The 17,648-nt window shown below is 47.6% G+C and overlaps 1 protein-coding gene across 1 annotated transcript in view; it reads right to left on the minus strand.

Annotated features, from left to right (window-relative positions):
* Nucleotides 1-14,384: 14,384 nt before the first annotated feature.
* The window catches only part of PRDM1 (PR/SET domain 1), a 30,315-nt gene continuing 27,051 nt past the window's right edge, over nt 14,385-17,648 (minus strand). The window contains exons 5-7 of the mRNA XM_068411004.1: nt 15,821-16,929; nt 15,378-15,506; nt 14,385-14,960 (exon numbers count right to left, since the gene is read on the minus strand). Coding sequence (XP_068267105.1) covers nt 14,385-14,960; nt 15,378-15,506; nt 15,821-16,929 — 1,814 coding nt within the window. The remainder of the gene's footprint in view (nt 14,961-15,377; nt 15,507-15,820; nt 16,930-17,648) is intronic.

The raw sequence follows: 17,648 nt of genomic DNA on the forward strand, positions 1-17,648 counted from the left end.
CCCATCGAGCTGAGTTATCCTTTGTCCTTTTCTGAGATAAATTCTAAATGCGAAGTCTGCTAATGGTTACAACATGTCTCTCTTTCTCTGCCAAAGCTTCATTATGAACATCAACATCACCCCAGCCAGGGAAATACCACCAGCCACAAGTGGAGAGGCTGAGTGCCCAGTTCTCAGCAGCTTTTACCAGTACGGGGTTGCCACATAAGAGACCTTGGTGAGGTGTGGGGAGCCTTGGAGGAGCACCCCAGCATGGGTCAGGTCGTTCAGATCCATTCAGGTCCCGTTGGGAGGAAGCAGATGGGCATCTCGGACCTGACTTCCTTCATCCACTGGTGCTCCAGACCTCCCGTGAAGGCTCAGGGTGGATGGGCAGCACCGGTGGTGGCTGCGACCTGCAAAACTTCCTTCTCTGCTGCTTAGATTTGTTTTTTTCTGTCTTAAGACAGGTCCTGACTATGCAGCCAAGCATCCCTGCCGGGCAGGGTGGGCAGGCTGGCCGCTGGGCATGCCCTGCTGCTGGTGGAGGAGGGCTGTGGCAGCCGGTCCGGCAGCTGCTGGCCTCCTGGCAACCTGGAGCGCTCCTCTGTGGGACTGTTGTTTCAATTTGCACTTGCTCTCCAACCTCAGCAATGGTTTGGGCTGAGGATGTTGTCTCCTGGGCTGGCTGGCTTGTGAGGTGTTTTCATCCCTGTCCTGGTGGACCGCAGCCTTGCAGGCCCCACTCAGTGCGAGGCTGCGGGACTTCTCCAGCCTGCCTGCTCCTGCCCAGAGCTTCCCGCTGGACTTGGACCACAAAGTGCTGCCTCCAAGAACTGACCGATAAAAGAAGCCGAGATCCCAGTGCTGCTCAACCAAAAGAGGGGAAATAAAGCACAAATCTCACATCTCCTTGACTGGTCCTACTCTGAACTCCATCAGAAGGGTTTTTCTTTTATGGATTATCTTTTATCTGTTTTCGCACCAGTGCCAGTATGACCAAAGGCTTTAACACTCAGAAAGTGGTAACAGCAATGAAATTCCCTCTTTGTGGTCTGCCTCGATAGCACTCGAGTCAAGGTGTGTTTGCCCATCCTAGCCATTGGACTACTGGCCTTTTGCTAAACCAAAACAATCTAGGCCATAGTGAAATTGAAAGAAGACCTTCCTAATTCGCAGCTGTTGTGCAATCAGTGCTCATCAAGGATGGTTGAAGGCACAAGACAAAACAGACGCTGCGTTTGAGGGTAAGGTATATTAACCTTTCCACTTGGAATGCCTAATTGCTCAAATATTGCCAACATTGTTCAAACTGCCAGATATGTTAGGGAACAGGCAGAACTGGAGGGACAACTCTATATAAGGGGCATGACAAATTTATTGGGTAAATTGTATGGGAGTGCTTAACCCTTCTCTATGTTCTGTTTTTTTGTAAGGACAACTGCCAAGTTGAGTTGATCATGACTAATTCATGTGAGGAAATAGCACAGAGAAGTTAAACAGCAACAACCAGTTTAATTTCACTTGTTACCAATGAGGCCTAACTTAAGTTTCAAAAGGAGATGAAAGGTAAGTTTGTCATTTGCTCTCTATGTTTTAAAAGCTGCAAAAGAGCTTGAAGAGAGATGTGCTTTGCATTATTAATGCCATCTCTGCCTTTAGAGCAGGGGAGGAGACAAACACAATTTAATTCCTGTGTGTACCAGGACAAAAGGTCTCCAAAGCATTGAACTTGTCTTTTGTTTTTGTTCTTCCCCATTCCTGTCTTTTTAAAATCATTCTAGAGAGGGACGTTAGCTATCCCTGAAGCAGGGCAGAGCATATACGGGCTCTTACATGTGTCAATGCCAAAACCGACCAAGATGATAAAGAAGAAATTGTGTTGAGGGAGAAGAAGAAGTAAGCAGGAAACATATCTTAAGTATCTGAACATCAACTCTAGCAAACAACGTATTAGGCATGAATATTTCACAGGTGGTACAATCATCTGCTCCCTCTTTTTTGACCTATCTTATCTCCCCTGAATCAAAGGGTGCGACAATGGTGACAGTGAGTAGATGATACACTACGTATTTAGACAACATTGTAGAAGATGATCTGTCAACAGGGAAACAGAAACCTTTCATAATGCTAGGAGGAAAATTCATACAGTAATCCCAGAATAGTAGGTTTTTAATCCTTGGTTGTTTCCTTGTATGATACAATCTACTGAGTGTCATCCACTCTTTTGAACGCCTCTGCAACTTCATTGAGATAGACTATTTCCTTTTGAAAGATGCTTGGTCCAGACTGAAACATTTATGAATTCCTTCATCTCTGTGGGTAGATTGTTCATTTACTACAACAGAATAGAGCAAAACCACTGCATGTTTTCAAAGGCAGTATATAGAATTATTATCCCTTTGAGCAAACTTTGGAAAGACAAGCACATGGCTGAGCTTTCATAAGATCAGGCTTAAACACAGTTCTCTTCATTTAAAATGCTTCTGCGTAAACCAATCTTGATTTAAATGTCCAGTACATGGGTTGTAGATAGAGGCTGTCCAAAATCAGGCTGCCAAGCTGGATCTGCCCTTTTCTGAGCTAGGTGAGTCCCTGTGAGGAGACTGAAGGGAGATGACTCTTGCTTAGCAGCTTAGCAATTTTCCCAGCATCCACGGGAAAGCTGGTAGTGACCACTTGCCAGTAAAGGGGACACTTTGCTAGTGTGAGCCCGGTTATTTTCTTCCCTGGCTGCCTGTATCCAGCCATGGAGATGTCAGTGTGCTAACAAGAGCAGCAACTCCACACCACTGTGTTTTCAGCTCCAGGGAGAAGTATTAGAAAAGTAAGATGCGTCAAAATAAGGAAAACCCTAAAAAAAAGGGAGTAATTTGGCAATATCAACCCAGCAAAACGCTGAAGGTGAGCTTTGGCAGGGTGGCAGCAGGCTTCTGAGGAGCCACAAAGCATTGTGGATGTTATAGTTTGTCAAGTCATGGGTGAAATTTCATGCCTCAGAGATGAGAAACTCTGGGCCTTTCAATGTGGGAGAGCTGAATCTATCTAAATAGTTTCACTTTGCATCTATGGACTGTGAAAAGATGTTCTTCCTTTTTTTTTTTTTTTCTCTCTTAGTGTTTCATCTCACCCTTGCCCTTAGTTGTGTGGGTCTGCTGCATTGTACCGATGTCACCCAGGCCAGCCACAGAGTGGGATAATTCTCGCTGGGGCATGTGCTTTCTGAAACCTGGGAGCTTGCCCAGGCAGCCTGCAAGAACAGCACCGAGGTGGCAAGCTCGGGCACTCAGTGGTTGAGAAAAGCTGGCATTAAGGCTGAGTCAGGCCCCTATGGATGTACGTTAATGATGTGGTCTTTACAGGATGCGTGTTACCTTTCCCCACGGCCTTTGCCATTGGGAACCGAAGGAGGCTCTAATCTGTGAACCCCACACCTTGGTGGTGGTCTCTGTTGAAAGGGGTGGGGTAGGTGGAGGGGCCATCTTGGCCAGGGAGCTGGGTGCTGCCAGGGGCAAACACATTTTTCACTGGCTGTTACCCCACGAGTTGTGCATAGCACAGAGCAAGTCACTTAACCTGAATTTTCACAGGCTGTGAAGTATAGTACTCTGGTTTTAAGTGCTTGGTTTGAAGGCTTTGAGGGTTCCCAGTGACCCCTGAAGTTAGGATGAGCTAAACTACAGTCAAATAACACTTTTGTTGGGATAAACTGCCCTGGAAAGTCTGGGCACCCAAAGAAAATACTGAGTTTCAACTCCTGTATTTCATTTCTTCTCTATTTATCATGCATAGGGACACCACCTTCCTCTCCCATGTGGATGTTGAGTGACACAGGTGAAGCCTTCAGCCATCCTCCTGATGGACCCACCGAAATCACCAAGGAGCCACCAGCTGCAGGTGGAGAGCAGGGCAGGAGCACAAAGGCCAGAGCTGTGTGGCCAGCTATGGAGATGGGAGGAGAGGGAGAGCATGTCTGCCCCGTCCTGCACGGGATAAGCTTCTCCCGCCTTGCGCGCTGAGCGAGGTGGAAGTTCTGTGGGAAAACCAGCACATGATCCTGCGAGCAAGGGCTGCTCCTGAAGCTTACATGCGGACAAGCTTAATTAATTCTGGCATTTCATAACTTTTTGGTGCTTGACATTGCAACCTTGCTCGTGTTGCGTTAATGCGGGGAGAGAGGTGTGCATATGCAAGCGAGTGAAAGTAGCATCAGCGTTTTGATTAGAACAAGGTTTCCATCAGATACAGACACATGTCCGACCCGATACCCATTTGTTTCCAAGCGATGTGAAGTGAAGGCCCACTCAGTTTCAGCACACTTCTGAGGGCCCGGGCTTTTAATAGCATGTAGTATTTCTGGCAACAGATGAGAGCTAATATATTTTGTTTAAATCTGGGATGAGTTGTTGACCAGCTGTGGTCTATGTGCAGAGATATCAAATGCTTTTCTTCGGATAATGTCAGTTCCAGCCTGCAGCCCACGTGTGGGTCAGAGGCCGAACCGAAGACCAGTAAAAATAACCCATTTAATCTCACGAAGCCACCTCTCTCCCGCAGCGCGTTTGGTGCAGTTGTCCTCTAACGACTTAAACCTTTCAGAAAGTTCTGGGTGAGCTGGCTCCTTTTTCAGTGTTGCACATCGGTCGACACTGGTGGGAGGTTTCTGCCTTTCTGTCTGCACTGGAGAGGTAAATTAGTTAAGGAGAGGCACAAATTATTTGCATGCAGCTGAGGTGGCGAATGTGTTATCTTAAGAGCAGAAAAGGAAATGGTTCTCTATAGATTATTAGTTACTGAAAAAGCAAAGGCTTGTCTTTTGTTGCCGCCACACCACTGGTCTGACTGTTGAGTAGATACCGATCAATATCCCCCCTTCCCCCTCACCCCCCTCGCTCTTCACATTTTCACTTAGGCTGAGGTGAAGAGGTTTCACTTTAATTTATGTCATTCTTGTATTGCCAAATGGCATGCCAGAGCAACCGAACTGGGCGTGATCTAACTCTCTGTTGTGTGCTCTCACATACAATCCCCTCGTGGGAAAATGCTGAGAGAAAATGGAAATTTAAGCTCTGCACCTAGCCACTGTGGTTTTTTGGGTTTTTAATAGTGCTTCATTTGTAAGCTCCTTGGGGCAGAGATAGTTTTTGTTGCGTTGAGGGTAGTCGTCGCCCATAAGTGAAGACTTCTAAATATTATGATTTGCAGCTAGTACTATAAGCAACCCGTTCTCTCTACAAACAACAAAAATACATGCTGTTACATATCGGAGGATCTCAAAACAAGATACAATTAGTCTTACACCACAACTTGCACAAGTCTTGTACCTATTCTACAAATGAGTCGGGTGTTGTATGGGAAGGTCAACTGACTTGTTCCAGACCTCGCTACCAGTTAATGGAGGTACCAAAACCAGAACCCAGCCATCCTGGCTCCTGGGTCCCTGTCCTTGCTGCAAAACTTTGCTCTGGCCTTGAAATACTGAAATTTCTAGATTAAAAAAAGTCTCTTTAAATCTCCATTGTTAAGATAAGCTTAAACTTGGATACATTCCCCTGCATAGATGCACATCACTGCCTTGGTGTTTAGACTGATCTAAACAATTACATAATTGAAAATTAATTTTTTAAAAAGAAATGCATTAGGAATGTCATCAACAGGCATTCCCGGACTTAAATACCCCAAATCTGGGGGAAGTGAGAACCTGTAGCTGAACTCTGTGGCTCTGGGTCCATCTCTGAATGTATTTTTGGAGCCAGACTCACATGGGGTTGAGGTGTTCCCTTGTGGCATATGGGCACAGAGGGAGTCAGCAGGCAGGAGGCCAGCGGCGAAGGGCTGGGATGTAGGATGTTCACAGCTAACAGGGCTCTTAGGGGTACGTGCTGCTCCAGGACAATGGCCAGGGAGGGCCCTTGTTTTCTGGCCTCCTTCATTTGAACAAGTAGCTGATGTTTGGAAGGAAACCAGAGAGCACTGTGCCTTCAGTACGGTCTGCACCCTCGGCTCCTCAGCCTGCCTCTCTGTCGGGTGCTCAGTAGCAAAATAAGGATAATCCCCCCCTGGAGAGCAGAAGGGCCTGTGCCAAGTTGCCCCTGCCCTGGAGGAGCCTGAACTGCTTGTGTGTGGCAGGGCAGGAGGAGCAGTCACTGCTCCACCTCGTCTCCTGGGCTCCTTTTTGAGCTCAAGCAAGATAAGTGACTGCAGCAAACACCACAGTCATTCCTGAATGTTGTATCTGGGGAGGGGATTAAAAACCTCAAGCAGACCTGAGGGGGGAAGGAAATCTGCACGTCGCTCTTAGCTGCTATGTAGGTCATAACTTCATGTGAGAAGCACTCAGGTATTTTACGAACAAAGCTCCCAGTGAATTGTGGTATGTGGCACCCAGGGAGGGCGAGAGGAACCCGTCCGTCCCAGGGAAACTGTGCTGAACGCCTCCCGAATGGCTCCAGATTTGGGGAGACATCTTTCTGCAGATTGCGTCAGCGACTGCTGAGGCCACGGTGGGGTCTCTCTCTGCAGGGAACAGGCTTTTCACAAGGGCGAGGGACCACCGGGGCCGCTGCCATGGGGTCGGTGGCCACGCAGGACCCCCAGGCAGGAGGCGCAGGGATGGAGAATGGGGAGGCACCGCTCAGTTACAACCCATCTGGGGCAGTGGGACGGGCAGCGTGGACATTGGTGTGTAGTCTAAAAGACGGGCGTTTTTAGTGAACAGAGGTAAAGATGGCATTGCTCGTTTGGAAATCAGCTGCGTGGCTGAGCCCAGGGATTACTGTTGAGACCATGAGTCTTTGGAGCCAAACTAGAGCTGCTTCCCAAGGGCCATGCAAGTACCTGTCCTGCTCTTCTCTTGCTGCCGTCTCTAATCATGGGCACGATTTTGGTCAGTGGCTCGAAGCCAGGCTTGCTCAGGGCCAGCCCAGGGAGGAATGGGGATGGGCAAGCGCATCCCGCAGCTGCCCAGTTTGCCGCAGCCAGGCCGGGCCCTCAGTGCTGGGGCATTGGCGTGAGGGGCTGGGGGAGGTGGTGCAGGGTTTTAGGGCAGTGGGGACGTAGGAAAAGAGCCCCAGCCCCCAGGGTCCCAGCCCTGCTCCCCCGGGTCCTGGCCGGGGCCTCTTGGGGTGGTGCCAAGGCTGCGGCTCTCGAGGCAGCTCATTGCCCCGCTGATAGGGGCACGAGGGTTTTGGCAGATCGGGATGCTCTGGTGAGAAAAAGCCCTCTGGTCATCGCCTCACTCGCAGCGCTGTGCTTAGAGCGTGTTTTCTCAGTTTGCAGTGTCAGGGGGCTGGGCACACCGTGAAGCTATTTGGATTCTGCTTTGATAAGGCGAGCGCAAACTGTCCCCGCAGCTCTCGAGAGCAGAATCAAACTGAAACTTACCACTCAAGAGTAGAAAGCACATAACACCCACAGCTACAGACATGCACAAATTGCTGCAATATAGGTTAGAAAAGGAGCCCAGTTCTGCACCCTCTGGTCTCATTAAAAACACATGCACACACACAAAATCTTCTCTGAATGACTACAAGCACCAGCGCGTGTTCCCTCCTAAACACCCAACTAACTTGTAACGGCTTATTAAAAAGGCAAATTTTCACTTTTCATGTATCCTTGCTCCCTTTCGCACCTGGTTGCAGTTTCTACAACATTTTTAACTTTTGGGTTTTTTGTGACCGGTTGCGAGTAAAGTGAGACACCTCAGGGACACCACCCAGCCTGGTTAGCTGGCTCCCCGCCTGGGGACACGGCCCCAGCGCCACCAGAAGAAACCAAACCTTCCCCGCTTACTAAAGGCCTAACACCGAGAAGAATTTCTGCACGGGGCTTTGAGGCTGGCAACGAGAGCAGATCTTGTCGATAAAGACTCACAGGACCTGTCCTTTAAAAAAAAAGGCTGTCTGAATACACAGGGGAGACTAAGGACAGGGGAAAGCAAATGCTTCCTGCGGTTCACAGAGGGACAGTCCTCACGCAGAAAGTTTTGCCATAGGAAAGCTGTAGGGAAGCTGGGAACCAAGACTATAATATTCAAGAAATCCCGTATGGACTGCTGCCTGCGGCGCTCCTCTTCCTGCCCAAAAGCTACTCTCCACTTTGCTCATTTAAGTTAGGATTTACCATGTAAATCCTGGGAAAGGCAGGAACATTGGGGTGACCCTAACCCTAAGCCTGGTACCATGTTGTGACGGCCAAGTCCTCAGCATGGGCAAACGGGGAAAGAGGTCTTCGGCCTTCAGTTCTTCTGTGTGTGGTTTCAATATTGCAGGAATCGCTTCTCTTACCAGCACAGTGCAGCCACTTGGGGTAGGAATGCTGTAAGGAATCTCACTCGGTCCTTGGATAAGGAAATGATCAAGGACTTGCCTATTCACAATTAATGGGAAAAAAAAGAGCTGAAGGCCTTTATTAATCATTGCACAATAAGGAAATCATACTGGTTTGGCTCCCTTCAATAGGGCTATTTGGTCACACCTACCTAAGTGGTTTGGCATCCCAACCATCTGCCCGCGTGCAGCTGGGGAGGAGGAGGAGGGTAGGGCCACTGCACCCGCATGCCACCAAAGTGCCTGGCCACTAGCTCATGGGGCAGGGAGAGCTCGGAGAGCCCATCTCCCTTTCTTGGGGGCGGGCAGGCATCCCTTTTTAGGGATCTCTGCCCAATGCACACACCAGAGCTGTCCATCCCCATGCTCTGGGCACAGGTTTCTGCCCCAAGCCCCGGCATCAAAAAGGAGCAGAAGTTCATGCATACCCTGTGCTGGAGTTCCCTCCCTGCCAACGGCGGGAGTCCCTGCCAGGGAGGGTCTCCTCCCAGGGGTGCGTGCCACCCACCCAGTGACGGCAGCTCCTCACCCTGCTGCTGGGCTTCTGCTCGGGGTGCCAGCTTACCTCTTGTGGCAGCCAGTCTCTGTAACCCCCAGCTCCAGAAAGAGGTTTGTGGCCAGATGCAATGGCTGGTGGGTGCCTCTGAAGTGCCAGGAGACACACATCCAGGCGCTGGCCTTTGTCAGGCGCATGGGGCTGCATCGCCCTGCCCTAGGAGAGGGTGCCAGGGAGAATGTTGAGCAGCAGGACAACATCATCACAGGAGGAGAGATGCTTCAAGAGCCCTGGCTATGTTTCAGGTGCCTTTGCTAGGTGAGCTTGTGCAGGCTGAAGTTTGCAGAGCTGAAGGGCCCAAACCAGCTGAGCCTGGAAACCATCACCTTATTGTCCTTGTGCTGGGCTTAGCCATTCGACTTGGCCAAGCTGCAAGCTCTCATGGTGGAGATAAGGGGGCTTGGCTCTGAAGCAGAAGAAGAGCAGAGGCCATGTCTGCTTGCACGCATCTCTAAGCAATCGACCTCTGGTCCCTCTAGCATGGGACAAGAATACAGCTTTGCATCCAAAGTAGGTACCAAGGCAGCAGGGGCTCAGTGAGGATTAGCAGTTCCCATCTCCTTCCCTTTCCACCATTGTCCCCAACCTCTTTCAAAAACGAGTGAAAGCAGAGTCCTGCAACATGTTGTCACTCATCCTGCAGTGTGTTGGACACTCTCGAGCCTTCAGCCATTGCCTGCAGTTGGTGCAAATGTGGCCTCGCTGGGTGGGAAGATGTGCTGTTTGCCAGCACTTCCAGGTGCTGCGGGTTGCAGGATGGTCCCTTTTCAGCATCTGATGACAAATTAATCACCCGTGTTTTTGGGAAGTGTCGCATTTTTGACAAAAAGTGATGTTTTCCCGCTGTTCAGGCAGGACTGGTTAGCGCTGAAGTCGCCAAAATTTCCATCTGTGGCCCCCCATCCCAGCGCAGGCAGCTGCCTTTTCCCTGCTAGTCTAGGGAGGGAGGAGGGAGAGCTCCGTCACAGTGCCATGCAGCCGCCTCGATGCCATCGGTGAGTGTTTCTAAGGCCACCATGACAGCCTGTGTTTTTCCGATACCTGCCCCATGACGGGCGCATTCCTCAGCCACACCGCAACCACTCAGCCCCAGCTCATGCAGTAATTAGCCAAGTGTTTCCTGGCTGCCTTTAATTACAGCCACAACTATTTCCCTCGTGCTAACGTAACGCCTCTAAATGACAGCAAAGGTTTTTGGGCCCTATCCCACGTGGAGTGCGGTCCCAGCACTTGTTGGGATGCCACCGTGCACCAGCATCTGCTGGTTGGCACCCGAAGGGCTCATACCCCCTCGGTGAGTCACGTTCGTAGTTTTTGACCTCAAGGTCGTAGTTGCCCGCACCGGGAATTAGCGGTGTCTCCCCGGCACCCAGCTGAGGGGCATGGGGCTTTATAAACCAGCCAGAAGGGCAGGATCCTCCTTAAATCTGTGTTTGAGTCTATCTCTGCTGTAAGTCACCCTGTCCGGTGGCAAAGCAGCTCAGCTGGCAAAGCCGTGGAAGGAGAGTGCATGTTGCCCTCCTGGCCACCTCACGCTTGGTCCCCTGACATTGTCACGCTGAGGGCAGCGAGGCCGGCATCCAGCCCACCTGCCCACAGGCAACCCTGGCTCTGTGCTTGTGGCACCGCGGGGCTCCATTTTATGGCAGCACCCAAAAGGAGAAGCTTTTCCCCTCCATGCACCTTGCCAGTGCTGTCACAGTTAGCTGAGCTGGTGGTGGTGGTGTTGCCATGGCTGAAACCCGCTGTACTTCTGGTCGCAAGACGCACCTTCAGCGGCTGCCAACCAGCTCAGGGGCTGCCAGAAACCACGGCAGCAGCTGCCGGGCTCGGCCTCGCGAGGCTGTGATCTATAACATGCATTGTCTTTTTATGTAATGTGTTTTATTAAACATCTTCTAAAGCTTACAAGTGTCCCCAGGACATAACTCTCCAGAGCAACGTAACGCTTTGCCAAGTAATGAAGTATGATTTATGGCGGTAACGGTTATCCGATGTTTTGTTTTTTTTTTTAAATTATTACAGCAATAGCTCTGTCGAATATAGGAATATAACATGCTGCATTTGGCACGTTTATGACAACAGTGCTCTGGTTTTCTTAACTCCACAGTTTGGTGTTGGCAGTATTTCAAATTCTTGAGACAGATGTTTAAATGAATTTTTTAAGAGGACAGTGAAATACTTCTAAAACATCATACGGCGCTGTGTGTCTCAATATGAGCAGGAACATTATTTCTTTAACGTTCAGGTAGGGCAGGGCAGCACATGGCCTCTCTGGTTTAGATCTCGTGGTAATGATGGAAGTAGCAAATGTTGAATTAGCTTTTCTGGGGCATCCTGGCCTGTTGTTACTTTTTGGCTGAGGTGGTGGGGGGGGAACGGACACTTGACCTTCTGGATTTAGTTCGCATTCGCGTCTCATTTGTGAGCAGTGAAAACAGATCCACGTTTGTTTTGAACGCAGTTCCCACCACGTTGATACGGGACTAAGTGGTCTCACGCTGACATTTTGAGTGTGTCATTGTGGTCCCAGTGGTTAGGGTTTCAGGCCAGAAATTACAATCATTTGGAAAAATGTAAATAAGAACCCTGGTCACATATCTGCGAGGCAGACAGCATTCAAGTATTTCCAACGAAACACTGAAAATTCTTGGTTTTTTTAAAAAAAAAATCCTTTTTTTTTTTTAAAAAAAAGGTATTGGCTAAAACTGAAGCGAGTGCCATAATTAACAAAGGCAGGGTGTTCAGCGCTGGCGTTGCTGTTTGCAACTGTCAATCATGGAAAATCAGAGCCCACAAAGGCAGAAGCCGGCATTGTTGGAGACATCATCGCCCTCGGCGTAGCGCGCGTTTGCGGCTGGGAGCGGAAGGCGCCCCGCAAGGAGGCTGCCCACGCAGTCAGTGTGGAGAGACTGAAGACAAGGGAAGCATCAGTAAAGCAACAAACACATATTTAATTTACATTTGACAATTTGCACATAAATAATGATGTAAACCAATACGTAAACATAATGATGATAGTTTGTTGTTCTAGCAAAGTAAAAAGCCTGTTAACTTTGGTCAGAGTCTTTCTTAAGAGACAAAAAACCCCCCAAAACACTGTTGATTGATTGTTGCTACATTCACATGTAAAACTTCTAAGGGAAGAGGGAAACAGTAAAAAGAAGTAACAATTCTTAAAGCTGATGCATATAAATTCTTGTAAAATTTGTATCAAATACAAGAAAAGCACTACAGGCAAATAACAGGAAAAGTGTGTGTCCAGTGACAGAGTAGTGATACTTTGGTTTATCCTACAAGTAAGTACTATATTTATGAACTATTGCTACATTTAAAAGATGTCAGCCTCACAATTTGCAGGAGTGGAAATGTAATGAACTGTAGTCCTTCAAAAGCTGTGTGGAGAGACTTGTATTGCAGGATCGTTTGGGTTTTTTTTTTAACAGAAGGCATCAAAATGAAGTTTGCTGAAAAAAAAAGATCACCAAATCCTGGATTGCTGAAGTGGGTTATTTAAAAAATTGTAAGACTATAACCAAACAAAAAGATATACATTGAGGGGAAGAGTGTAATAATGCTACTGATAGTTATGTGAGTTGAGCGTGCAACTCGTTAATGGCAGGGTAAAAACGAGACAAGGGGCTCACCCCAACTAACTTCTCTCCTGCCCGTCACCGTGTCTTGTACTCGCACCACGCACAGGGCCTATTTGGCTTCTTTTCAAGTTCTGTCAGTTCCATTTTTCTGGCTGTTTGTTCACTGACCACCCGCCTCCTTCCCCCCAGTACATGCAGCGGGGAGAGCAGGGGACCGACCACCCCTCTCCTGCAAACAGGGTCATTTCCACAGAATTCACTGAGACCCACGCGTGGGTGCCGGTGCTCAGAGCAGGGGTTTGCAAGCTCAGGCTTCACCTGGGCAGCTGTGCACGTGCACTTGCAAGTGATAAATGCCTTGGTACAACCTTCTGGTTTTGAGGTCACTGGTACCATGCAAAACTGGATAACATTTGATTTTCACACTTAGATGAAAAATAAGTTTTATTACATGGTTTGGCTCACAACTTAAGTGGTATAAATATATATACATATACATATTATAGCATAGTGGTATAAATATATCTATAAATATACATGTATTCTTTGCTACACCTCAAACGTCACCCTATCATCTTTGGGCTTAGCAAAACAAAAAGATAAAAGAACGTGCATTCTGTCTTTCCCTGTGCACATTTTGGTTTCTTCTCTAAAGTAGCAAAGCATTTAGATAAAACAGCATTGTCTGCACCACTGGACACAAGCACTGAGGTAATTGTTGTTCAACAACTTTGCAATGCCCTTTTCTTCTTTAATTAAATTAACCACAAAATGTACAAACACAAATACTGAGAAAAATCTGAGTCGTACAGGAAGGAAGGAAAAAAATGTTATGTGCCAGGAAAGGACTTTGTTCCCCACTTCTACCCAGGCCAAGTGGGAGAGGAAAATACAAGTAAAAACCGAACCCCTTCTTTCTCAGGGAATCTGACCATCTTTTTTTTTTTTTTTAATCCCTGGAAGGCTCTGGCCAAAAAAAAAAAAAAAAAAGAAGAAAGAAGTCTGCCAAAAACCTCCCTTTAGGCAGAATATTAAGAATATTTGAGTGCTTGCTTTTAAACTGCTTTTGGAAACAAAAGAATGTAAGTGAGATCTTATTTGGGAAGAGCCACTTTAAGCTGATGCATTCCTTTGGTTATAAAGTTACACGACAACATGTGGGGCTATGGCTGTTTTCTAAAAACCTGTAGTATTGTCCATGGCAGGCAGGTGTTTGCTGTGCCCCATCTGTTCTGGGTAGAGCTGCAGGCAGAAGAATCTCTCCCCTACCCTCGGAGAGGTGGGGGTAGCAGTTTCTTCCCTGCTTGCTGCTACTCTGGGTTTTGGTGGGGTTTTCTTTATTTTCAATTAGCAGTGGGGTGATTTGCACACAAAAGTACACAGCATTTTTTTCAAACCAACGGATCTAGGATTCTGTATGTCAAATGTCCAACTTTGGCAATATGAAAAACCATATTTGTTTAAAAGACATCGGTACATAAAACACATTTACTGAAACCCCAATCTTCGGTTCTTAAAACAGATGTGCAGAAAAAAATATCTACAAAGAATGGCCATAAGACAAAAAATAAAAACATTTAAAGTAAAAATTACAATGAATTTTCCAGTCATTGTAAACATTTTCCTAATTATTGCTTTTAGAATGATTAATTGCATAATAAATTATGAAGTACTATCATTGAAAAAATAATTAGGGATAGATGATTGTCTTTTAGTAACTGGCGAGGCAACGCACAGTCCGTTGCCCCTTCTTATGCCCTGAGAAAACAGTAACTTTGGAGTTCCTTCTTTGAGCTGGAGAGCGTAGGGAAACTACTGCAAGCCAAGATTGCTTTGCAGCATTGAAACTATGTACAAGCAACTGCTACAGGCACCCTGACTTGCCAAGTCATAAATAGAAAAAAAAAATCACTTTGCCAAAAAGTCTTAAGGGTCCATTGGTTCAACTGTTTCTTGCTTGACCTTTACAGGTAACAGAGGTAGTGGGTGACCATGAGGCAACTTCATAATTGACATATCTGACGACTCGTAAAGGTTGCATCCTGAGGAGATAAGTCCATTTCCCAGGTTCCTCTGCAGAGGTACTTTCAGATTAGCTCCTTCCATTTCCCTCCTGAGCATGGTCAGTATATCCTTCTCCACGATCGATGTTAAGTCGATACTGTCCTCCACTTCTTCCAACTTGTCGGCATTGTCACTGATGTCAAACTTCTCAATCTCCTCGTTGATTCGATTCAGGTCCTCCATGGAGAGGCCGGAGGCAGGGGCGACAGGGCAGTTGCCCTTCAGGTGGACCTGGAGGCTGCAGAGGTGAATGTAGCTCTTGTGGCAGTGGATGCATTTATGGGGACGTTCCCGGGTGTGGAGACGCTTGTGCAGCTTCAGGTGCACGAACTGGGTGAATTTGGCCGGGCAGAGCTTGCACTGGTAAGGCTTCTCTCCAGAGTGGAGCCGCAGGTGGGTTTTGAGATTGCTGGTGCTGCTGAACCGCTTGTGACAAACCTAATTGGGGGGGAGGTGGCAGAGAAACAGTGAATGAGTGGGAGGGGATTTTATGGTTTAAATCACAGACACCTAGGAGGAGACGGCAGGATGAAGCAGCAGCTTTTTATATCTTCACACTTTCTCACAAGGGGAAAAAAATCCCCACCTTTTTATTTAAATATTGCTGAATAGCAGCATTTTGAGTATGGCCGATGGCAAAACTGTATCAGGCAGATGTTGCTCTAGCAGGCTAAAAGGAACCCTGCTGTCTCACAGACACTGCTGCACCAGGGCTAGAAACAGCTGTGATATAGACTCCAGCCCTGAACAGCCAAGGGTTTGTCGCGCAGCCCTCCTTGTGTGCTATATGGGGTGCACACGAGCCCCACTGTCCCTTCAGCCTCCAACGGAAGTTGTCTGTGGTGTGTTACGTACCTGACACTCGTGGGGTTTTTCTCCCGTGTGTACCAGATAGTGCTTCTGGAGGTGAGCCAGCTGCGTGAAGCCTTTATTGCAAGTCTGGCATTTAAATGGTCTCTCTCCACTGTGTACTCGGAGGTGCACCTAGGGAGAAACAAAGCAATTAACAATTTGCAGTTTCCAGTACTGTACCAAAGTACTTTCAGATGTTTCCTAAAGTCAGCGGAAGACTCCCATTGCCAACATACAATGTTATCTAGTTAATTAGGTAGTGTCAGTATTAAAACACTGTCTTTACAACCACGCTTTCATGCCGGGAGCGAGGGGGTGCCGTATTAAGCCCAGATTGATAAATAGCCTAACAAGCAAGGGAGGCCTGTCCCTACTTTTTCTAGATAACCTATAGGGAGAGACCAGAGCCTTCCAAGAAGGCTTGTGCCTTATTCTCCACTGCCTACCTTCAGATTGGAGAGCTGGCCAAAGGTCTTGGAGCAAACGTTGCATTCGTACTTGATCTTCCCGTTCTGCTTCTTCAGCGGGTATGGGAGGGTTTTGTAACCAGTCACATTCCTCTTGCTTTTAATGAGATTCATGGCTTCTTCACCGCCGGTGGCAGCCAACACCACTGAGGTAGGTTTAGGTTGCATTATGTGTTCTGAACTGGCTGCTGTACCAGCTGTGGGTGACCCGCTGGTGGGGCTGCATGGCTTGTCCTTCATGCTGGCAGCAGCGCCCGTGATAGAGAAGGCACTGTTAGGTGCTGGTATGAGGAAGTCTCTCGGATGATCAGGCTGCAGCAATCGACGGCCTCCTTCACTGGGCAATGAACTGGGGAGCGTGGTAGGGTTCAAGACGTGGTGGGAAAGGCTACCTCCACTGAGCAGGTTGCCATAAAGAGGATACATCCTTGGGAAGAGATTGAAATTGTTGATGCCATTGATATTGTTCAAAGCGCTCAGGTTATTACAGCTCATATTGAATGGAGGTAACAGGAATTTGGGGTAGTGGGGGTTATAGGACGGCAGAAAGGCAGGTGGGAGGTGGCCAGGGGGTGCATATCCAGGATAAGACCCCAATCCTTCTGAGCCATACGATCCGTTCAAGTAAGAGTACGGCTCTCTGTGCTCTTGGGAAGTAGGTGCCAGAGGCGAAACCGTGACCCCTGGACTGCTGTGAGGGCTTGAACTTTTTAAACTTTGGTCTGGGCTGCTCCTCCCGGAAGGGCTTGGTGTAGTAGGTGTCTGGATGGGCGAGTGAGTAATGTAGCTGGGTCTGTCCACCCCATATGCTAAGGAAGCTTTCAGATAGTCTTCTGGAATGTGAGGTCGGATCGGGTAGACGACTCGAGGGAAGAAACACCTCTCCGGGCTATAGTTCTTACGCAAATCATCCAAGTCTTTTTCTGGAGTAACTGGTGAAATGTTGGTCTGGAAGAAGTCTTTTCCTTTTGGAGGACTGGATTCCATTTTCAGGATTTCTTTCACACTGTGCTCCTTCTTTGGGATGCTCTTCTGATAGAGCTCATCTTTATCAGCACTGTGCTGCTTTGGATTAACGTGGGTTTGTGCTGAAATACAAAGGCAACGTAATGAGTATTTAGATATGCCGCCATCATTATCTCTTTTCAAAACACCATCTAACTCCTACAAGTTTAGTGGGAAGGAAGGGCCACTCTCAGAGATGAGCAATCATTTAACTCACAAAAAAACTACTTTCTGTGTGAAGAAACGCCTGCTGGTGTTAAGTGTTAATAAAAAGCATTGTTAATTTAAGGGATACCAGCCATACATACAGCTCTGGATGATGATTCATTTGCAGAGTGCTGGTCTCTGCTTTGCAAACTGATTTCACCTTTCTGCCCCCTTAAATTTTACTAGCTTCACTGTTGAATGTCTATTTAAGCAGTATTTCTAATAAATGTGGTAACAAGCATTTGTTCACAATACAAGTTTAACAGAAGGACTTTGCAGAACGCAAGCTCCCAGAAATGTTCCTCAGTAAAATAACAAGGCATGACAAATCGGCTTTTGTCAAACCGCAGCAGTCACTTCACCAGCCAGTTCTATTACTGACAGTACCAAAAAACCCATGGCTGGCTAGGATGAAAGCCTTCTTCAAAGAGAAGGTATTCTCCATCAGTAAACAGATCATTACTCATTAAATATACTGCTTAGGAACATCTACAACAAAGCAGACTATTTACTGCAGATTTCTGTGGCATTTGGTCTATGCAAAACTCCTCTGCTTACAGCTGTACTTTATAAAAAAAATGCTGAAGCAAAGCAA

This window comes from Nyctibius grandis, chromosome 1 (assembly GCF_013368605.1).
Source record: "Nyctibius grandis isolate bNycGra1 chromosome 1, bNycGra1.pri, whole genome shotgun sequence".
NCBI lineage: Eukaryota > Metazoa > Chordata > Aves > Nyctibiiformes > Nyctibiidae > Nyctibius > Nyctibius grandis.